General features: G+C 31.7%; 4 protein-coding genes across 6 annotated transcripts in view; 2 read left to right on the top strand and 2 right to left on the bottom strand.

Annotated features, from left to right (window-relative positions):
• LOC125818553 (caffeoylshikimate esterase-like) overlaps positions 1-7,437 on the top strand; it is a 271,599-nt gene extending 264,162 nt beyond the window's left edge. Inside the window, exons 2-8 of one of the 2 annotated variants that reach the window (XM_049498043.1) lie at positions 3,376-3,445; positions 3,533-3,565; positions 3,648-3,774; positions 4,055-4,201; positions 4,578-4,708; positions 6,254-6,391; positions 6,901-7,437. In XM_049498043.1, coding sequence (XP_049354000.1) covers positions 3,443-3,445; positions 3,533-3,565; positions 3,648-3,774; positions 4,055-4,201; positions 4,578-4,708; positions 6,254-6,391; positions 6,901-7,281 — 960 coding nt within the window. In that variant the 5' untranslated portion in view covers positions 3,376-3,442 and the 3' untranslated portion in view covers positions 7,282-7,437. Of the gene's footprint in view, positions 1-3,232; positions 3,446-3,532; positions 3,566-3,647; positions 3,775-4,054; positions 4,202-4,577; positions 4,709-6,253; positions 6,392-6,900 lie in introns of those variants that run through there. The other variant, XM_049498042.1, reaches the window with a different exon arrangement.
• Positions 1-14,271, bottom strand: part of LOC125818537 (spliceosome-associated protein 130 A) — a 201,231-nt gene extending 186,960 nt beyond the window's left edge. The window contains exons 1-4 of one of the 2 annotated variants that reach the window (XR_007442405.1): positions 11,185-14,271; positions 9,955-10,446; positions 9,048-9,203; positions 8,222-8,261 (exon numbers count right to left, since the gene is read on the bottom strand). Coding sequence is in view for 1 of the 2 variants with exons in the window: in XM_049498022.1 (XP_049353979.1) it covers positions 9,066-9,203; positions 9,955-10,446; positions 11,185-14,190 (3,636 nt within the window). In the remaining variant the exon portion in view is untranslated. Of the gene's footprint in view, positions 1-7,960; positions 8,275-9,047; positions 9,204-9,954; positions 10,447-11,184 lie in introns of those variants that run through there. The other variant, XM_049498022.1, reaches the window with a different exon arrangement.
• Positions 1-24,237, bottom strand: part of LOC125818561 (histone H4) — a 400,968-nt gene that overhangs the window by 218,452 nt on the left and 158,279 nt on the right. The window lies entirely within an intron of this gene.
• LOC125818550 (dirigent protein 24-like) lies at positions 16,233-17,564 on the top strand. The gene has a single exon (XM_049498039.1). It carries the CDS (start codon positions 16,233-16,235, stop codon positions 17,379-17,381), a length of 1,149 nt encoding a protein of 382 aa, XP_049353996.1. The 3' UTR covers positions 17,382-17,564.

Genomic DNA, 24,237 nt, shown 5'->3' with positions numbered 1-24,237 from the left:
AATTTAAATTTGGTTAAAAAAATATGAGACGACCGACTAGCATAAATTTTATCATGCTTGAGATTAGAACTTGGAATATCAAGATGAATTTTTTGAGCCCCTCTAATTTTATGTTTAAGAGGTTCAAAATTTCTATATATACATAAATTTAAAAATTATCTTATATCTACCATTTAATATTTTACGGAAGGAGTTTGAGTGACCCTTCAATACCTTAAATTCGCCTCTACTGATAGCATTTTCATTGATTCAAAAATAAATATCTAGAATAGTTTGTCTATCTTATTATCAACATGATAAAATTAAAAATAAAATATATCTTTATGAAAAAATATTAATTACTACTATATGTTACCATATGAATATATAGTTGTGTATATAAGGAAAAAAGTCAAGAAAGTGATGCAAAGACTAGTTGATTGACCATTAATTTGTAGCCAAAAATATCATCTCTTCTAGAGAAAGTGCATGCATAATTAATATCTTATCCTAATTTAGTCAACAAATATATATGAAAAGAAATTAAAATTTGGATATTGCTTTATTGATGCATATCAATATAATAATTCTAAATTAATCCATGCATTTTAATTATGGCATTGATGATTCAATTTCTGACTTTGTAAAGTCAAAATTCAGGAAAAGAAACAATGCAATTTCAAAAAATTATTAGTAATACTTTCTCAACTTAAAAGTAATTTATTAAAAAATATACTGAACAAATAAAAGTGATGGAAAAATCGTCAACGCTGAAAAAGTAATCCAATAGCTATTAATTGAAAGTTGTGACCGTGTACATATAGTGTGGAATAATATAATATAAGATGTTACATTTATTAAATTGTGTTATGACCTACTAGATAGGTGGGGTGGGATTAAATTAAAGTGCAAGTGTAGTTTGTTTGACTTGTGGCAAAGGTATAATTTTAATTCTTTTGTTGATGAATATTCACAAAAAAAGTACGTATTTAATTACACATTTATAATATTTATATTATTATCCTATATTTATTAGTAATATATATTTACTAATAGTCCAAATATATCACATTTCCTACATAGAGGGGTTAAAAACATTTATCTTAGTTAATCAAAGATTAAACATATTAAATAATATATTATAAGAATTAATAGCAAAATTTACCAATAACAAAGGGACCAAAAGTGATATTCTCCATGTATAATAAATCGCGTCTTAAGACTAATAAGTACAAGTTTTAAGTAAATAACCGCCCTTTACAAATAGTCTAATACTTTCATATTTTAAAACAAGTTTGAATGTGTCATGTATATAAGTTTTCTTTTGTTTTTCGCCAGGTATTCGATATTCGTTTTGAGGTTCAACGAATTTGAATTTATATTGAAAAGTCTTATATTGAAAATAATTTGCGAGACTCTGATTAAAAATTAGAGATTACTTACTATTTCACCACAATCTTAGTATTTATAAGTTTTAATATTAAATTTATGTAAATATTGTTAAATGATATTGCCTTAAATAGTTTGCATCTTTGCTATAATGCTTACGACATATGACATGTACATTCATTGACTAATTACCAAAAAAAAAAAAAAAGAAACAAAGATTGATAAAAAAAATTTACCAAAATTGTGGACACATTTTTTTTAGGAAAAAAATAATAATCAAGAAGAATGGCACGAGAATTTGGGATCCATCTCCAAATATGTAGTTGACTATTTAAAACGTAACTATTGGTTAATTGATCACTTATATTAGTATAATCTAGATATTAATAGTCTGTTGCTCGAATTTTGTATTTGCTATATTCGATATTTATTCAAAAAAAATATTTTAAAGTAGTCTGAACAACATAAATTATAAGTCACTTATGGGATTGAAGATCTCAATTCCTTCATATCAATGGATTATATATTATTTTGATTTTTCCTTAACAAAATCAGGATTCATACTATATATATATAATAATAATAATAATAATAATAATAATGCTACTTCATTCTACGAAATAAATATAATTCAACATTTTTATCACATGTATAAACATATGTTTATTTGTGTGGTTCTAAGGGTTTGAAAAAGAGCTAAGCAAATGGGGCCTAAAATTAAAGTGGAATCTATAGAATTTTGATTTTTTAATTAAAAAGGTGAATAACAAGACAATGGGATCTTTTCTAATTTTTTTACTGATGTTTGATATTTATTTTTAAAAAGCTTAGTATAACTTATCAATTCATAATACAAATATATTTAATGTGAATAAATTTTAATCATTTTTCTTCTTTAATACTTTGATATCAATAGTTTTATCTAATTAAAACAAGAGAAAAATATATTAAAGAATATGGTGAAAGTAATGATTATTGGAGCAAGGTAAAGATCGTTGGCTATTTTGTTGGCCTTTTCTTCTAGAAAAAAAAGAGGTAAACTCGCCTTAAGTAGCAATTTCGATACTCGTATATCTATATAGAGTAAAATCTCGTTATATTTTGCAAAAAATAAATAAATAGAATTATCTATTTTTTTCGAAATTTCTTGCAAAAGTTTAGCACATCATTTCGAACCAAGTCAATCGAATGCAAGAAGGACCACCAATGGTTTCTCCTTTAGAAAAACTACTCTATATTTAACGGTTTTTTCTTACTAAAAATAAAATAAAATAAATAACCTAAAAGCATCTTAATTTGATTAAACACGAAATTTAAGTATTTTTCTTTGACTGAACACGAAAATTAAGGGGAAAAAGAAGATTTTCAAATCTTGTGATTTTAAATTAAAGAAGTGTATAATCATTTAAATTTTATGATATTAAACTTATCGTACAAGAAATTGAAAATTTTATCAAATATAGAAACATTGGTTTTTTTTTTGTGGGGGAGGGGGGGGGGGTATAAACCAAAAAAAGAAAGAAAATACACTTAAATTGAGACGGAGGGATTATATACTATATTACTAGTTAACAAAAATAAAATAAAATTAGCCGGTTGTATTACGTACTTGTTAAACCACTTGAAAATAAAAAATAATACAATTTTTTTTTTGGAATATTTAAAGCAGAATCCAACTGGTGCAAAAACTATATTAAATAATAAAAAGGGGAAGAAAGACAATTATACCCTTACTACCCAAATTAGCCGTCTTAGAATATAGATATATATGCTGACCTGGCTTTCCTTTTCATAAACTAAATAGGACTATAATATTATTATTTTTTTATAAATACCTTACTATCTCTTCACAATTTTTTCTCATACTTCTTCTTCTTCTACTAAATAAAACTCCAATTTTCTTCTCCCATTAGGATTTTTCTATCTATATATTATTAAATAAATATATAGATAGAAATAGATTTTAGATATTATCTCTTCAAATAATATCCAAATATATATTACTTACCAAATATTCGATTCATATAGTATAAATAAATTCATTGTTGTTCTTCCTTTGCTGATTTAGTTCATCATGGTGAGTTTTTTTTTCTGGTTCTTTAATTTTTTTTAATTTTATTGTTGATTTTTAATGTAAGTTTTTTTTTTTTTAATTTTACGACAGGCTAATGAATATGAGACTGTTAGATATGAAGAGGTAAGTCAAGAATCTTTATTGTCATTTTTCATAAGATTTTTTTTGATTTTATGTTTTAATATTTTTTTTAAAAATTTAACAGGAATTTATATTGAATTCAAGAGGAATGAAGTTGTTTACATGTAATTGGGTCCCAAAAGATTGTGAACCAAAAGCTTTGATTTTCCTCTGTCATGGATATGCCATGGAGTGTAGTATGTCAATGAAAGGTAATAATTTCTTATATTGGGTCGAGAATTTATCTAAAACAGTCTCTTTACCTTAGGGGTAAAAGTGCGGATTGTGTACACTCCATCTTTTTCAGACTTGAGATTATATGGAGTGTGTTGTTATTGTATATATGGATCGAGTGTCTATCAGAAATAGTTAATAGTCTGTAGGACTATGTACACTCTATCTTTTTCAGACAGTTGTTATTATTGTTTTTTTTTTTTTTTGTATATTTGGTTATTGATATTAATATTTGATTTTAAAAAAAAAAAAAAATAGATGCTGGAATGCGATTGGCGAAATCAGGATTTGGAGTTTATGGAATTGATTATGAAGGACATGGAAAATCAGAAGGACTTCAAGGATATGTTAATAGCTTTGATGCTCTTGTTGATGATTGTTTTGATCATTATTCCAAAATTTCTGGTAAATATTTTTTTGTTTCACATTTGATTAAATCAAATTTGTGTTGAAAAGTTTGACTTTTAGGAAAGAAACATTTCCTATGATCAAATGATATCATTGATAAGATTCGAATCGAATCTGAAATCTTTGGTCAAAATTAGAGTACTTTACTATTTCATTGCGATTTTTGGTAATCTTATTATATTGACTCATAGTTTACTATAACAAGATAAATTATACTGATACGTAAAGAATCTTGAAATAGTTTTCTTTACTAAAACCCAATTAAATTGTCTCTTTATAGAAGCCATGTGTTTATTTATTTTCATTCCTTTTTTGTTGGAATTTATTTTTGGTCATTTTTGGGTTTGACTTTTTATTTTTCGAATAAATGCAGAAAGGAAGGAAAATAAAAAAAAGATGAGAATATTGATGGGAGAATCGATGGGAGGAGCTGTGGTTCTACTTTTACACAGAAAAAAACCTGAATTTTGGGATGGTGCTGTTTTAATTGCTCCAATGTGTAAGGTACGTTTTATTTTCGAGTTCGATCGAATCTAAAAACTTTAACGTGGCTTTATTTTTATGTTAAACAATCTTCTTGATATATATAGAAAGTAATTATTCAAAATTCAATAAGTCGATTTTTCTTAAAAATCAAGAATCATAAATTCAAAATTCCAACTCAATTTCTGAACAAATCGCGGCCTACCTCAAGATTCCTATAATCGGTTTTTTATTTCCAACTTGTGTTTTTTTAATAAATAATAAAAAAAATTGTTGGTGTTTTGACCAAATTAATTAGAACGTGCAAGCAGGTTTGTTTAACGGAAAAGCAAATTGTTTTACTCAGTATTTTGGTCAAATCTGATAAATTTTTAATGAAATTAAAAAATGGTCGTTTTCAGTTTTTTATTATTTGGTCCCTTGCTAAGAAATGGTCATAGTTACATCATACATGGAATTTTTTTGGGGGGTGGGGTGCGTGGGTGGGGGTTAATAACACTTTATTTTATACATTATCATAATGAAATTAAATGAACGTAAATGTACAGTAAAAATTCATATAGTTGAACTTGACTCGTTCATGATAGTTTATTTTTAGAAGATTGAAAGAATATATTTTTACTTGAATTTGAATGTTGCAACGTGGATATTGTTGCAACCATTTACACTTTACTAACTCTATATGAAAAGGACTTGATGTATATATGTTTTGTCAAATTAGTACCAAAAATTTCAATTCCTAATGATGATTTTATTTTCAGTAATATGACTATTCTGTTTTTTTTTTTAAATGATCATGGTATCTAGGTTAAGTTTATGCGCGTTGAACTAAGTTCACATGACATATGTCACTTATCACTATCAATAGTTATTAGGTACTTTTGTTCATGAAAGATTGGATAAATTCTGGTTTTAATTTGACACTTTACTAACTCCATGAAAACAAACTTGATTTGCATAATAGTTGAATTAGTACTAAACCTTCAATTATTATTATTATTTTATATTTTTGTTTTAAATTGACATTTTACTAACTTTATGGAAACAAGCTTTGATAATATCCACAATTATTGAAATTAGTTTAAAGTTTGTTTGGTTTGGTTATGTTTGTTCTCCTATGGAAAACAATGTGGAAAATATCATAATGCAAATTAAGTAATCTTTTTTCTCTCAAATAATAAAAAATATTTTCCATGTGATGTGTGAATTAAATACACGTCAATAGATATGAATTTTGCCATAGATAACAATTTGGTATTTATTTAACTAAGGAAGAGTAAAAGACGAGTTTATTATAGACTCAGTTTTGAGTCATCATACCCCACTAATCCTCGAGAGATATTTTAGTTATAAACGAAGGTAAAAAAAGGAAACACATGATGCTAGCACACATTTCAAAGTGTATTCCCTTGTTTGTTAGTTATGTATGAATTAGACGCATGTCATTGATTTGAACTTTGTTATTGCATTATGCAAACAAAAATCTGAATAATTTTTTTCACATTTTTTTTTGAAATTTGTGTGCTATGTTTTTATTGATGTTTCAATATTTTTTTTTTCAAACAGATTGCAGATGATTTGAGGCCACATCCAATGGTGATAAGTGTTTTGACCAAACTTTGCAACTTTATCCCAACTTGGAAAATAGTTCCAACTCAAGATATTGTTGATTCAGCATTTAGAGACCCTGAAGTTAGAAAAGAGGTACCAACTTTACCCCATTTCTTTTTACGCGATAAAATTAATTCATGAAAATATAATCAGTCTAACTGGCTTTATTTTGTCAGAATTTAAAAGTGACTCATTTAAATGGTTAAATTTCACAAATAGTCACTCATGTAATTGAAAAACAATCATTGTTATAGTCTGTCCTAGCTTTGGTGGACAAAGTTACCTAGTTCCTGTTGCTGGTGGTAGGTATCCTGTAAAATTAGTCGGGGTATGCGAAAACTAGTCCGGACATCACTGTCATAAAAAAAGTCATTACCATAGAATTTCAAATTCATGAAACTCCATCATAATGTCATGGAGTTTCACCTCCTGAATTTGAAATTTCACAACAATGACTATTTTTCAAAGACAAGGCCGAAAAGTGGTCAGTGACCGCTATTTCATCTAAACTCATCCGAATCGCGCATTTTTGCATAGTTAATATGAAGTAATACGACTAGTAAAAATTCATATAACTGACCTCAACTTGCTTGTGACTGCAGATTAGAAACAATCCTCATTGCTACAAGGGTAAGCCCAGGCTACAAACAGCTCACCAACTACTTACAGTCAGCATGGATTTAGAACAAAGACTTGAAGAAGTCACATTGCCATTTTTCATTGTTCATGGTGAAAATGACATTGTTACTGATCCATCTGTAAGCAAACTTCTCCACGAAAAGGCATCGAGCATCGACAAGAGCTTCAAGTTGTACCCCGGGATGTGGCATTCCCTCTCCTACGGTGAATTCCCCGAGAACAGAGAGATTGTGTTCTCGGACATCGTAGTGTGGCTCAAGGAGAAAATAAGCATGGGTAACTCAAGGCTAGAGAGGCAACAAAAGCAAGCAAATGATCAAATTTTACCAAAGATGAGCAGTTAGTTAAATGGACCTTCCAATAAGGTTGTGGTAGTAGTAAGTATTTGATGTCTTCTTGTAAAACAAAGAAAAAGAAGAAGAGTGTGTTGAGTTTACAAACTTCACAAGATGTGTTGATTTGTTAACTGGTTAATGTGTTTATAAAAATGAATTTGCTAACTTTCCAAGCATGATAATACTTGATTAGTTACGGAGTTTTAAGTTGAAAGACCTTTGAAATTTAGCTTTTAAAACATATCATGATATTTCTGCGACTATATTAAAATCATGTCAATACGACTTCACAAAGAAGTAGGGAGATGATATATATGATTCTTAAGAGAGACGACAATATGTAGACTGTAGTAACTTGATAACCATGTTCGGACTTTGTGCGCACCTTGATTAATTCCATAAGTTAATTGTCATCTCCCATCAACACAAATATCGAATAACTTTGTTTCACAAGACTGCAGAATCATAAAGCAAGTCAAGTTCATAAACGACCCTAAAATATCATGTCTGAAGAGCAACAAAAGTTCTTCTGCATGATTTTTTTTTCATCTTCGTGATTTATAAAACGAGGACAAAAATTCAAGGTCAGACACTTTTAGGGATATCGCACGTCATTACCTCACCCTTAAAGACTACGAAAACCCATCAGTAGAAGAGACCTTCACAAATTTAAAGCAAGTATTCAATCTCTGCATCGTGACTACATTTTTCATGGACACAAACTGGAAATACATAATTCAGTTAACGGGCAATTTGGTAAAAAAATCAGTTGAAAAGACTAGGCTACGCTACAGCATAATTACAACAGAGAAGCTGGGCAATGATTCACTCCGCTTCGTTTCTTCAAATACGTCTATAGTGAGCAACAGCTTGGAGCGCATGCTGGTCCCTTTTCTTGCATCTACAAAAGCTCAAATCAAATGGAACATCCATAGCTCTCTGTAGCACACCTTCTTATGCCACGTGAGTGTCCCTTGGCTTGGATACGACTAAAATCATCACCTAGTCATTAAAAAAAAATCAATTTTGAGTGGTTTGATCAATTACCATAAAAGAAAAAAAAATGACACAGTTTCATAACACATACTAGTCTCTTTGTGCTTCTAGGCAAATGGCATGTTAATGTGCCAAATAGAAACAAGACATTATTTGCCATCACAGAGATGTGTTCGAGTATCTGTTAACAAAGGGCATATTGATGCATTACTTGATTGACAACACAATTAAATTGATTGATCACAAAGGCAAAACTTGATCATGTTTCCAAGCCATAAATTATATAGAGAAAGCTTCTAAAAACCTAAACTCCCTCCTTGTTTTCCTTTTCGATATATGTGGTGTCCAGAGCAAGCTTGTGTACACCTCTACCTACCTACTGAACTGCTTGTTTAATTCATAAATACAGCTTGCCAAGACAATCATGCCTACCAAGGTCGGAGCAGATGAGCTAGATTTGAAAACTAAATTCTCCAAACCTTTTTTTCTTTTAGTAGACAATCAACTATATTAACTATGAGTAACAACCTTTGAAGGTGCAGCTTAAGGGTTGAAGAGTTGGAATAACAACTTGGGGAACAAGGTCCAAATTCTAGTACACTGGAGAATTCTTCTCACGTGTCTGAAAAAGTTACTTGAACACATGATGATAGAAGGTAACAAGTACTTGGTGGATTAGTCAAAGCACATGAAAACTTACTTGGACACAATGGTTATCCCCAAAAATATCAAATATGACTGCCATGCAAAAGCTATAATATTTAAAGACGGGAGTCTACCTTCATCTAAACATGTTCTCAAATAATTTTGTTTCTTATTTCTTCAAGCTTTTTCAGAATTTCGCCTGGTGTCCTATCCAACTCATCTGCAATTTTGCGCTGCATATCCATGGGCAAGGTTGGGAATTGTTCACACAAGTCTCCATCTATTACATCCTGCAAAATGGTCCCAACATCTCACTGTTATCTTCAAACATGAACTAAGGATTGCACAATCAAAGCTGATTTTAACTATATGAAATGGAAAGAGCATAGACTCTCAGCAATACCCTGTAATCTAGTTGTAATTAGTCAAAACTGAAACTTGTAGCAGTTTCACTAGAACTTCGTATTTCAACAATAAAAAATGCAACTAGCAACAAAAATCAGCCTGGTAGACATAGAGACAGAACGTGACAACTTAGAACTCCCTTTTGTTCAAAGCATGTACAACAGTTCCAAAAAAGTGAAATCAAGAAAAACAGGAACATACACAAGGCCACTAAATTGCTCATCTTCAAAAAATATAAGGCATATCCATGCATGAAAAAGTTACACTTATCAGGATAAAGCTTGGAGGATGCGACCACTTACAATCCATGTAGTACGAGCACATTTTTCATTCCTAAACTGCTCACGGATTTGATGATCCAAATTTTTGTTCTGGAGCAACTAGAGATTTTAATATGTGGAACATTTTAATTGTGACCTAGGGAAGATCAAGTCACCTTCCTACCAACCAAGTTTCGTAAAGTAGCTAAAGACAATTTAGCTTCAGCATCAAAGTTAGTTTCCCATGTAAAATCATTTGTATTCACTTACTACACTAGTGCATCTCTGCTACCTATTAGAATGACAAACTAAGTAGGATACCGCTTTTCACATTGGAACATTAAGGAAATAGCTGATTGAGCAAGTACAATCCTACCTTAACAGGGAAGTAGGCAGATCTGTAGGCCATGTGATCCCTGCCACACAACGGTGGGAACTCCTGCCTCAAATGCATCTCCAAATGAGAGAAGAAGTCAACATCATCCCTCGATGTAAATGGAAGCATTGCCCCAACACTCCCCATCACAGTCCCGTAGATTATACATTCGCCCCCTCCTGGAATAAGTGATGCCTTTTGCAAGCAAGAGACCACATCACCAACATGAAATTGTACTATTTCCTCAAGCTTATTTGGGGCTCCATTCAGCTTCCCCTGCTCCCATTTTATTTTTCCACCAGTAGGATCTTCTTCAATCTCATCTGAAACGTCCTGAGATAATCGCACAAAGTAGATATTCCCAAACTTATCAGCTCCTGCCACAGTGTCAAAATCTACATGCTGTGCTGCAGTTAGCCATCTCGGGACCGTGTCATCAGCAAATATGTACAGTTGATTTTCATCACGCCTGTACTTACAGTAGTGGAATGACTGTAAGAAGTGAAAAATTGGAGCAGGTTAGTTGAAACCACAACTTCATAAATATGACATCAAAGAAGACTAACTTTTACAGAAAATGCGAAGAAATGTTCCTTTAAAAATTATCTAACCTAACAATCAGTCAACGTTCTATGGATTTGAAAGGCCAATTCAATCACTCTGATAGCAAATTAGTATTATCCGAAGAAAAATCATAGGTAATTATGGACGTAATTAGCAAGTTGATGAACAACATACCATCATGCAACCAAGATTCATTTTTCTATTCCAAGACCGGAGAAATTAAAAAAACTTTCAAATAGTAATCCTATGTTGCAACTTCAATCTATGATTTAAAAAAACTTCACTCACTTAGTAAAAGGATATTAATTTCAGAGTTATTTGAATCTATGAACTTCACTAGTTTGATGAGGTTACTCAATGTAATGCAGAGCTATATATCATTTCATACTTCGTAACATTTCTTCCAACCATTTTTATTGCCTCAATTTTGAATAATACTCATACAAAAACTTCCACATGCAAAATCTCACTATAACTCAATTCCCAATGTATAGTCATTAGATTTTTCCCCACCTAGTCATTAGATTCAAAACTGTCTTTAGACTAGAAGGCAGAACACAACTTCTCTATCACAATTAACATCAAATAAATAGTATTCAGACAGAATTTAAATAACTAAATTAAATCCTCTTACGTATAAGGTAGAATATTTTATAATAGTCATACCTCTTGCATGTCACCAACATAAATCCGATCACGATAGGTGTGGATAGCTGTGATCGAGTTGGGGAATAGCTTGTTCTCACATTTTCGGAGCAGCCGTTTCTTCCCCAAATCATACAACCTAAGGACAGACCCAATACCAGCCAGCAGTCTACCTTGGAACTGACATAGTGCAAGAGGCACACCATCTACCTGTGTCTTATGCAAAAGCTCTAGGACCTTCCCATCCTCTTTAAATTTGTATATATGAATGTATGCTGCTTCAAACGATTTTTTGGGCCAAAACTGGAGGCCCTTGGCAGTACCAACAGCCAACAGAGCTCCATGCTCCTTGTCATGGAAATTAACAGTGCATATGCTAAATGCAGCCTCATTATCCTGAAGCTCTAGCAGACAAGTGGTCTGTGTTGTCCTTGGATCAAGGACTCTGATGCAGGAAACCCATCTTCCTGACTCCGACTTAGGATAACCATATTGTTCATCAGATAGTGGATCACTACCATCCTCATCTTCACCATTCTCCATTTGTTCTGCATTTCCATTTTCACCATTCCCAGCTGCCTCAAAGCACTCTTTTTTGGCAGCTTCACGCTCTTCTGCAGTATATGCTCCCTGGTCACTCTCAATCATTATCACCATCTTCTTTTTGGGTTGAAGAACAAACCTTCTTGGTGTATACCTTAAGGGTATAGCTGTTTCATTGAAAGTCTCGCCCAATCTCTCTATTGTGAAGACCCTCAACGCATCCCCTGCAACCGCTACAACACCTTCTGCACATTGATCGGATGAAAACGAGGCTGCAAATTCAAGACTCTCATATGATAAAGGTGTCAAAAGAAAATGCCCTTGGTGTATGTAACCTAGCCATGGTCTACTTGATAGGCAGAGCATAGCACGCCGTCCTCTCACAACAATGGAGAAGAGCTTAGGGGCTCTAAGCCCCAAGAAACGTGAACGTGCATCTGAAAGCTGCCCACCATTCATATCCACCACAGTCCTGAATAAAACTCCATTTTGTAAACCAGCATTAAGAAAAAGGCTGGCAGGGTGATCTGCACCATCCTCTCCACCAACAGAGGCCTGAACTTCTAGAAAAAGGAGAGACTCTGGCGGTGAAGATACACTTTGCAGGCTCAGAACCTGCATACAGTCATCAGGGTCCAACGACAAGATACGGATAGTGTTATCATATGATCCAACTGCAAGGAAACGGGACCTTTGTCTTCCCTCAGGAACAGGGGCAATGTCCAGACAAGCTACATCACCTGACATCTCATGCTTCTCAACTTCCATCAACTGGCCAGTCATATCAACTTCAAAATATATAAGCTCCCCTCCACTTAGTGCAATTACCACTTGAAGTCTATTAGATCCAACCTTGACAATAGTTCTCTTTCCAGGAGTTCTCCATTCATTAATACGGCCATCTTCTCTAATATGCCTTATACCACTGGGATGAACTTGCATTAACGAATCATCACCAATCAATGAAACAGAAAGAGATGGAGTAGTATCAAGAAACCCACTGTCACTAACTTCTTCAACTGTCTCACCAATAGAAAGTACAAGAGTTGCATTCGCAAAAGAGACAACAATGTAGGCATCAAACTCATCATTAACATTCTTTTTCACAGTCCAGACAGCACTTGGAACACCAGGAAGTTGTGACACAGCCATTTCACTAACAGCTAAACCTGGCCTAAGTATGCGCAACGAAGACCGAGGACCCCTCCCACAAAGTGAAAATATTTGTGGAGTTTCTTCCTCAAAAAGATTTACGATTTTCATGTCCATGATTGGCATCAAGCTCTCAATCTGATCAATCCTAACAAGATTCTTTAGCTTTCTTGGCTGGAAAAATACAGGTTGAAAACCTTCTTCAGTTTCCATTAACGTCGATGATGAAGCTTCAACATCTGGATCATCTCCTATAGCCTGAAACTGATACAACGCATGATTCCCAAACTCTGACGAAGCAAAGAGGAACCCTGACTTCAACACACACAGAGAAGAAGTGACCGGAATTGTATCAAAATACTTGATCTTTAACTCCTTAACCCTGTCATTGTCGTGGTCCAATGTCACCTTAAAGATATCTCCATATTCAGTTTGCAAAAGAAAGAAAAACATTGTCTTCTGCTTATGCATAGCAGCCGAAACAATCAAAACTCCACGTTCTGCTGGCAAATCTACCCTCCTGGGAATAACAGCCCTAACATCAGGGTGTCCCTGATTCTTATATATCACAAAATTCTCCGCACAAACAAGCACACCACTCGGACCATCCCCTCCTCCAGGAACAGTAACAAGTAAATTAGCACCATTATCGACTTGTTCAGACCACTTCCTCGAAACATGATTAAGTCCTAAATCTAATTCATAAAATGTCAAATGCTTTTGAGCCTCATTTGCAGCTTGGCCTGTCGGATCCTGATCTGCCTCCGAATAATCCAATTCAATTGCAGCAAATATCGGGTTATCAAATCCACAGTCAACCCCACATATTGAAAACGTAATCGTATGGCTCTTATGAGCTTCTAAAGGCGACGAAATCGTTAACCTAGCTGCAGTATCCCTATTCAAAACATACACAAGCTTCTGCTTCTCACAAGCACCAATCATCACAGCCCTACCTTTCGGATCAATAGCCAAATACTGACCTGGAACTATCCTCCTACAACCCGATTTACCAAAAGTCTCCTGATGTACTTTATCAAAACAGTTCTTCTCTTTATTATACTCCAATATCACTATCCTACCTGAATCCGACCCAACTACAATGTAATCCTTTTGAGCACCGGTTAACCGAAATTGTGCTAAGGAACGTATAGCACCGAAGATTTCAACAGATAATAGAGTTTGAAGCTTACCATTATCATCGGGACGAAGGAGGTCAAGGACTTTTCCACGAGCGACGACGATTTCTTGTACTTTTCCGCCGGAAAAGCTGCCGTTGATAGCACAGATTACGCCGGTGGGTTGCTGGAGAGTGAGACTGTAGAGATACATACTGCTAAAACCCTAGTTTGTGAGATTTAGGGTTTTGAGGAAGAAGAAGAAGAAAGTAGAAGTGAGATTCAGAAATGAATTTTTTTTGGCTAAACCCTAGGCGAGGGTTGTAAAAAATGGAGCTCCGATTTTTATTTTGGGCCGGGTTGACCCAAGAGGCGGCGAAAATTTTATATATTTGACCGTTCGACTAAAAATATTTATGTTTGTCGATTGTTAGCTAATATGTATATCTATTATGTGTTGATTATTTTATTTGTCGATTTTTATTTGTGGATGACTATTTATGTTAAAAAAAATATTTTCTTTGTTTCCTTCTTAACTTTTCCTCGTTTTTGTTTGATTAAATTGTTTAACTCGAATTATGAGAATAATTTTTTGAATTTCCATATAAATGAGCATAATAGAAATTTAGTTATAATTTGATAGAAATAAGTTAGTAGAGGTAAAATATGTTATGAAAAAAGATGTTGGTACAAATGATATTCTCATAAAGATTTGTAAGAGGGTATTTGGATTAACTTAAAAGTTGGTCAAACTTACTTTTAAGTCAATTTTTTATTCGTAGAAGTTTGTCAAATATAAAAATAACATAAAATAGGTCAAAAATGACTTAAAATAAGTTATAGAATGTTTGACAAGTTAAAAATTACATAAAATAAGTTAAAAATCAAAAGTAGGTTTCTCCCTACTTTTTATTTTTTGACTTAAAAGTCATTTCAAGTTCATTTTTTATTTTTGACTTAAAAGCTAGTACTTTTTTAAGTCAATCCAAATGGGCTCTAAATGTCTTGAAGAGGTTGGAGTAGCTTTGCTTATTAAATTATTTAATTATACTAAGAGATATTGTAGAGAAATAAATTAGTACAAAAATAGTGAAGGTGAGGTGAAATTAGATGGGATTGTGGTATCTAAATTGACTTTTATGCTAGTTATTCTATGCGGATATAATGGTAGATTAAAATGTTAGTGTTACACATATATATATATATACCAAAATGTAAAATATGAGTCTTAATAGAACAATTATAAAACTTAATGTTATGTGAGAATAAATGATAGGTTGTTAAAATTCAACACATGAGCAAGATGAGTGTCGTAGATGCTAAGATGGATGTGTGTTATGTTATTTCTTCGTTTTAAAATAAGTGTTTAATTTTGGGCACTTTAGAAATTCATGATAAAAATTATATGTTTTTTTCAATTATATACTTACAAGTTATACGCAATCTACTTAAAAGTGTTCAAATTTTCAAAAGACATTTATTAAATAAAGATAATTTAATAAACTATGTACACACTATATTATTTATTTTTTAATGATTATGATTTTTGCTAAAATAACGTAACGGAGTATTACAAAATTAAAAATGATGACATATATCAAAAGATTTAAGAAGCACACATGGAAGATAAAAGTCAGATAAATGTTTCTTTGAATTATGAAAAATCCAAATTCATACACTTAAATTACATATTTCTTTGAATTAAAAATGCTTCTTTTAGAGACAATGATTAACTAATATAAGATTCATTATTGTGGATTTGTTAGGCAAATCCACAAGTAAACCACTTCATTAAGCCATTAACAACTCCAAGCCTGGACCAACTCATACTAACCAGTACTTGTACCTTTTCATATTATTAAACATATTCATACTCGATATTTACGTCAAATTAAAACAATATAATTTGATATAAACATTTGATATAATTTGTTTTTTTTTTCCAATTACTAGTCCCTTCTTTACTAGCAATTGAAACATCTTAAAACACTAATACAAATTCCTCTGGATTTTATAACAAGTATTCTATGATCAATTAAAAACATTAACAGGGTAGGTTCAACAAAACTAATGCCTTTAAGCTTTTTAAATTAATTTTGTGTTTTGCAACTAAACCATTTCATCAGCTCCACTTAATAGGAAATAAACATATATATACTCAATTAGCCTAAACTCTTTTCTCATCAACAAAACATTCTGCTAATTAATTCTTAATTTGCTTCATCTCATCAATTCATCATAGCAACAAGAAAAAAAATGGTCAAATTTACTCAATTTTGGTCTAAAACCTTCAAAGCCACTTTTTGCATTTTGCTATTAGCCCTCTCATTTGACTATGCTAATTCAGCAAGAATTCTTGACGAAGTGAGTTCAGATGAACCTGTTGTGGCTCCCGTGGTGGTGGCCCCGGTATCCTCATTGCCAAGTGGCCACTTTCCAGCCACAGTCACCACTCCTGATTCGAACGTAGCACCTATAGATGATGATTCTCCTGAGCCATCCCCTACTGTTCCAATAGCTCCTTCAGCTGATTTACCAGCTGATCCTGAGCCTGATGTAGCTCCTGCTGCTCCAGTGGCAACAGACACTGGAGCAGCAGCTCCTGTAGCCCCTGCTGCTCCAGTGGCAGCAGACACTGGAGCAGCAGCACCTGTTACCAATGTGGCACCAGGAGCTACAGCAGCATCTGGTGCCACAGTGGCTTTGGACCACTCTAAATTTTCATTCTTCATGCATGACATCCTTGGTGGTACACACCCTTCGGGGAGAGTAGTCACAGGCATCGTAGCTAGCACTGACGCTAACAACTTACCTTTCACCAAGGCCAACAACAACGTCTTCCCACTAGACGGTGGAGTTCCCCTAAACAACATCAACGACATTGTCAACAACAACAACTACCCTTTCCTAGCAGGCCTAAACGGACAACAACAGCCCAACACCGTCTTACAAAACACAGGCAACAACAACATTGTCAATACCGGTGACAACCAACCATTTGTCACAGCAGGGCAACTTCCTAGTGGTATTACCCTTCAACAACTCATGTTTGGATCCATAACTGTTGTGGACAACGAAATAACAGAAGGACATGAATTGGGATCATCAATTCTTGGTAGAGCACAGGGGTTTTACCTAACAAGCTCGTCCGATGGGACGAGCCATACACTAGCATTAACAACTCTGTTCCATGGTGAACATGGACATGAAGTTGATGACACTATTAGCTTTTTTGGAATCCATAGGACCGCGACGCCAATTTCACACATTGCAATCATTGGAGGTACTGGAAAATATGAAAATGCAAAAGGATATGCAACAATTGAGACTATGCCTCAAGTTGATCAACATACAACTGATGGTCTTGAAACAATTACACATTTCACTGTGTACATTACTCCTTAAAACTAAGTGTTTTTCATTTAATTTTCACTATGTTTGGTTTTCTGTTTTTGTGATTCTTCACTTGATGTACTTGATTGTAATGGCATGGTTAAACATTCTGATTAATGTTATTATATATGAATGATATTTTCTTTCTTTCAGAAATTAACTCTCGAGAAGCGAAATATAATGAATATTTTGAAATGAAAAGAGTATAATACTATGTATAGTTATCACAATTTTATAAATTAGGAGACAAATCAAGAGTTATATTACTGGATTGGTGTAGATTATACCGTAGTAGACTTTGAATCTCCTTAAAGAAAGCGAAATATTGGCGCATCCGCCTAAATATTTATTTATGTCATTTTATTTTTCGACAATTTATTATAATTTGTGGTATATTCACTGACAGAAAGTTAATGTTGTATATTCACCAACTAGAATCACACTTTTAGTTGCCAAGTTTTTGGACTTGAAGCATATTGGGCACCACTAGCCCCTAGGAAACTAACTAAAATTGGACAATTAGTTGAGTTGTGACAACAAACTAAAACACTATTTACAAAAAAAAAAAGAGTTAGTATGTGATAAGTAATCACATATTTCCAAACAACATCATGCATGAACAAGTTTAGAAAAAATGACTAATGAATTCGGATATATTTGATCAATCAGACACACGCGTCGAAATTTGAGTGGTTTGTAAAATGTGAGTAGATAATTTAGTACAATAGTAGAATGACACGTATAAAGGTATTGTTCATTTTTTGGGTTATTGATGATGATTGATCTAAATGGCATTATTGGACCCACTTATCACATGGTGGGGTAGATAATATTCACATATACAAAATCTAGTCTAATCTCCTCTCCACCATTTATTATTTCTCTCTCACATGGGTCTCCTTACCCACTCTACTTCAATATTTTCACACAATTATAAAGTCTAATTTTTATTTATTTATGCACTCACTCACTATATTTTATGTCTAAGATAAATGAAAGAGGAAGAATCGACGAAACGAATATTCTGTAATATTTTACAATATTGATATAGGTATAGCTTGTGTTGGTGATCATTAAAAGAATTGACGAGACGAGTATTTTCTAATATTTTGTAATATTGATCTAGGTATAGCTTGTGTTGGTGATCATTAAGAGTAGATATAGTAAATTTATATCATGCATAACTAGAGCCGTCAATATGGGCTAGGCCCGTTGGGCCGGTCTGGCCTAACACGTGATTTGATAGGGTTGGCCTACGATTTTTGGAGCCCATTTAAGAAAAATGATTTTTAGTCCGGCCTGAATAAGTCTGTCGATTAGTGGAGCTTGAGAAATATGGATAGGGTCGGCCCGTGGGCCAAATAAAAATGAGCAACTTTCACATATAACAAACATAAAAATCATATTTGTATGTTATAGCTATAGTTTGCATAATTGCGCTCTATAACAAATTTTATGTTTGTTATGGAGCTTTTGATTTATAGAATTCGCTACAAACATCTAATTTTATACAAATTGTTCAGTTTTGTGTAAATTCATTTATACATTGTAATTTGTATAATTATAAGTATATAAGACGAAAATATATGTATTTGTATTTGAATATACACTTTTCTCTCGCTTTATACAAACACAAACACATTTTATACATTTCATACCGAAATGTATAAAGTGACTAATTGTATACCGAAAATGACTAATTGTATACCGAATCAGATGGAAAAAAAAAGGGGATGTTTGCTGCAAATTACAATTAATATAAACTATGGCTATAACATTTAATTTGAATTAATAGTTTGCTATTTCATATAATTTTCCATAGATAAAAATTAATTAAAAAATAAAAATAAAATAGAGTATTTAAAAGAGCAGGAGTCTACACTCAAAATTTGTTTAAAGTTTGAAATATTACAATTTATATACAAATTATGTTTATAAAATATGTACTACATAAAATAAAAAATTCCTAAAATTTCTAGGGAATCACTACATAGGCCATAGCCTATGGAATATTATCATAGTTTTTGTGTTTTATTATGATCATTGGAAAACAATTAGGTTAATATTTCTATTTAGCTATTTATGTTTTTACTTGAAATCAAACTTAATAAATATTAAATAGATAATTTTATTTGTGTATTTGATTAACAAGTAGTAACACTAACCCCATGTAATATTGTCTTGTCGATATTTATGATAATATTTTAAAATTATAATTTAATTTAAGAAATTATATAAAAAAATATTTTTAAGAAAAGAGGGTTGTCCGACAAAGCCCGTAGCCCACACACTTGTGGGCTGGGCCGACCATTTTCTGGCCCACATAAAAAATGGGCTAGCTCGATCTGGCCTGTCAAATTGCAAAACCTGTATGAGTTAGCCCGGATGGGGTGGGTTAGCCCGGATAGGGTGGGCCAGCCCATATTGACAGCTCTATTAGTAACGATCATTCATTTGCTACATATATCCACTTGGTAAATTAAAAAATCTATGGTCCACTCATTATTTGTTTTGTGATCGATGTGTGTATGTATATGTCGACACGTAATTTTTGACCCAACCTAAACTTTTACACCATTTTTAAAGTTAAAATATTTTAAAATTTTAAATTAAACATTTTCTTTACTTTTATCTTGTTTTATTAAGTTTATTTTTAAAAAATTGAAAACTAAAAAAAAAACTATATGTTTTAATTTAATTTAAATTTAACAAATAAACTAGTGTTTCTTATTTTTAATTAACTATTTAACTTATCTTATATTTAACTATTAGTTCAAGAAAGTAAGTTAATATTTTTTATATAATTTTTAATTAAAAAACAATTACTAACTTAAATTAACCCATAAACCATATTAATCTACCCATTTTCATTCACATTTATCCCACTACCCATACTCACCTCACATTACCCTCACTACTCCACTCACTACACACCCATACACACGACATACAACCAACACACACGTACACTACTATATTAATACTAGTACTACTACACAACACTGATATACATACAGAAGCACGGAGAGGAAAAAAAAGAGAGAGAAAAGAACATCCAGAAACAACACACACGCATCATTCTGGAGAAAAAAACAATACACACACAACACTACACCATTCAAATACACAGACGCATACACAACAAAAAGCAAAAAGAAAACACAATTGGTAACATACCCACAAACATATTCATCTCTTTATTCTCTTTTTTTTCATTACTTTTATATAAACAACACACATATTCACACCAGAAATTGTGATTCTAATCGGGGTTCAATCAAGGTTCTATGGTACTTATTCTTTTCGTTTAAGGCTCAACTTTACCTTATCTCTTTAATTTATTCATGGAATTTGATGCAACTATATGATAAGTTTTCTTTGTTTTTTATTTTATTCATAATTTGATTGAAATGAAGAATGAATTAAGTGTTATATCTTTTGTATGATGAATGAGGATAGTTTAATTGGTGATTTTTTTATTTTTTTTTATTCGTTAGTTGTGATCTCTTAAAAATAAACAGGTCATGACGTTATTCTGGTCTTGAGTTTGATGCAATGATGATAATGTAAAGACTGTTAGACTCAAAAGTAAATAAACTATTGTTGTTTTATTTTATCAAATAAAAATGAGATTTATTTTTAACAACTCGTTATTGTTTTATGGGATTAGAAAATGTATGTTTAATTCCAACGTTAACTTTTAAAGTAATAAAAAATATAGAAATAATCCAAAATTTCATATTGTATTCTAGAAGTTTAGATTTATTTAGTTCATTTATTTTTTCTTTATAAGTAATAAATATTTCTTTAACATTAGACGAACATTTAGGCACATTAAAAATATTTGTCTTGATTAAGAATGTGGTTAGACATCTTTCTTGAGATTTTAAGATAAACTCAAGGATGCGGTGATGCACCTTATACAAAAATATAATCAACTTTCATTAATTTAAAGTAGAGACTTATAGACAAAAAACTATTAAGTGTGATGCAAAGAAGACAGTTATGTCTCTAAATGTCAAGACCAAGAATGCGGTTACGTATTTAGGTCGAGACCAAATAAAACTTCAACAATAAAAATGCGAGTGAAACTGTAGCCTATAAACATATATCCAAAATATAATCATAATTTAAGTACAAGTCAATAAAAGCGACTGTGCTAGAACCACGGGACTCAAGGGATGCCTAATGCCTTTCCCTCGGTCAATAGAATTCCTACCCAAATTAGTGGTTCGCAGACCAAAATATAGAGTCATTTCCTTTTGGTTAGGGATTAAAAAAAGGTGACTTGGAACACCATAACTCAATTCCAAGTGGCGACTCTGAAAAAGATAAAAATAATTTCTAAATCAATACCGTCACTTTAATTGGAAAAACCATACCGCCATGCGCGAAAAAAGGAATGTGACAGTATATATATATATATATATATATATATATATAGTATTCAAAGAACTTGTGCTATTTATAGCACTATCATATCAATCAAAAATATATTCTTGTTTGTTTTTATTTTTTTCCAATTCTCATTTACTCAGTACTGTTCAGTATTTGTTTTGAGATTCCAACTAATATAGTGGAGTTCGTTTTTGTTTTTTTAATATCTCATTTATTCAATATTCAATATTTGCTTTGGGAGTCCAACTAACGTGACAGACTTGAAAATTTTAACTTTGTGATTTCATCGCTCAGGTTTTGACCACTAAACTCATCACACCTTAGCTTGTGTGAGTTTTGAGTTCACGGTTCAATATATCCAACAATTTCAATGTTTAGAGTAAAAATTACGGGTTCAAATGAACCCATATTTATACTACTACTGCTATAGATCTACTCCTACCAACCAATTTGGATGTACACCGTTTAATGCCTATTCGCGCTCCCTAGCCATTAAGTTTTTTTGTCATTCTTAAAATTTAAATTCGAAATCTCTGGTTAATAAGGATGATCTTATCCATCCATCACATAATCATATGATCAAAACTGCAAATTAAGATAAATAATTGTTTATTCTCTATGCTTCTAATATATTTATTGCTTACTAACATGTTAGCCCTAATTTAGGTGCAGCACCTAATTAATAGAAAAGTGCTTGATTTAATGTCAAAAGAAGAGTGCATGGAGGCACTATCCAAGCATGCAAACATCAAACCTGTAATCACTGCTACTGGTTAATTTTTTCTCTTTTAAATTTTATTAAAATTTAAGTTATATATACTAAAGATGTATAATATTTTTACACGATCAGATTAAATAAAGGAAATAGCCTATTATTATAACTAGTTAAATAATTAATATGGTATTCATTAATTATCTTATGCATGCATGCAAATTTCAGTTTGAAGGTTGTAAATCACATACACATTATCAATCGCGCTGACCCCATTGACTTTAAATTTACCTGAATTGAATCACCTCTCAATATTTACTATTGATTTCATCATCAGTATTTAGATAATCGAAATTTTCACTAAAGAGATTCATATAAATAAATATACAAAGAATTAAGAAGATCAAACATAATATACATATCCTGTATAATTTCAATGGGAATTCGGATCAAGAACCCCTTGCGCCATTGGTGTACTAGTATCAAATAGTAGTTAACTTATACTCAAAATTTGTATTTTTTTTTAGAAAATTTATTTAATATATATATAAATTATAAATTCAGAATCTGATAATTTAAAGGATTAGAATCTAAAATTCATAAATTTCAAATTTTGAACCTCACCATGATACTAGAGGAACGGATATATAGCCTATATTACGGTGCACATGAACTCATGTTCTTTTCGCTAAACTATATATTTTACATAACTTCAAATCGTAAATCCACTTCTGATCATAATATTGTCCATTTATATGTTGCAGTGTGGAAGGAGTCAGAGAAAGAGAACAAGGAGTTTTTTGAGTCATTCACAAAGCAAAGATCATATGACAGAGGAAGAGTTGAGTGCTATGATACAGAAAATGATATTAGATTCCAAATAATAATAATAATACTACTAATAATAATAATAATATATTATAATCACGTACGCGATAGCGATCTAACGTTTGCGTTCTCATAAAATGTGTCAAATATTTTTACACTATTAGTGTATTTTTAAGCTGGTCCAATATATAAATTGCGGTTTTCGTAATATTATTTATTACCAACAATTACTTGTAATTATGTGAAAACATTAATCTGTCCTGCCTCACTCCGCATAATCTGACGTGTTTTCACTCCTTTTTTTTATCACTCCAAATTATTTATAAAAAATAATATTAATTTATATTTATGGCCAAACACAATTATCGTTATTTTCAAATATCATTTTTACTTTAAAAATAAACTATTCTTTTTTCAAATTTCATAATAAAATATGACCATATATAATCACGCAAGAACAAAGTTCAAAATACCCAAAACAAAATCAAGAAAAAAGGTACATACTTAAATCTAATTAATAAACAAGAATCAGAGAATCAAATAATCATCTCTATAATATCCACTAATTAAAATCCTAGTCAATCCTCACACAACACCCAAATAAAACAATTTTACATTCTTCTTAGAAAAGATTTATTTTTCTAAAATTAGAAGAAGATTTCAATTGTATATAATTTGCACATTAGTTGAGCTATAATTACATTTCAATTGTATTTTTAGAATTTTTATTTTAAAAAAAATTCCGACCCGCCTTCACATTATTTTTGATAGATATTTTAGAACTTGCCTTACGCCCACTTCGTTTTGTCTAGCCTTAAACCTACCCCGCCCTAATGTCATTTCTACGGAATGTGTACGTTTTTTTTTAAAAGTCTACCGATAGGGACGTAAGCTAAATAGTCCCCACTTTATTAATTAGGCTTCATTATT

Source organism: Solanum verrucosum, unplaced genomic scaffold (assembly GCF_900185275.1).
Source record: "Solanum verrucosum unplaced genomic scaffold, falcon-dt-bn FXZP01000252.1, whole genome shotgun sequence".
NCBI lineage: Eukaryota > Viridiplantae > Streptophyta > Magnoliopsida > Solanales > Solanaceae > Solanum > Solanum verrucosum.
The sequence above is the reverse complement of the archived record's forward strand: the minus strand, read 5'-3'. Positions and strand labels throughout refer to the sequence as shown.

Bases quoted from the DNA above. Each gene is read 5' to 3' on its own strand.
- LOC125818550 (XM_049498039.1), top strand. From the start codon at position 16,233: ATGGTCAAATTTACTCAATTTTGGTCTAAAACCTTCAAAGCCACTTTT.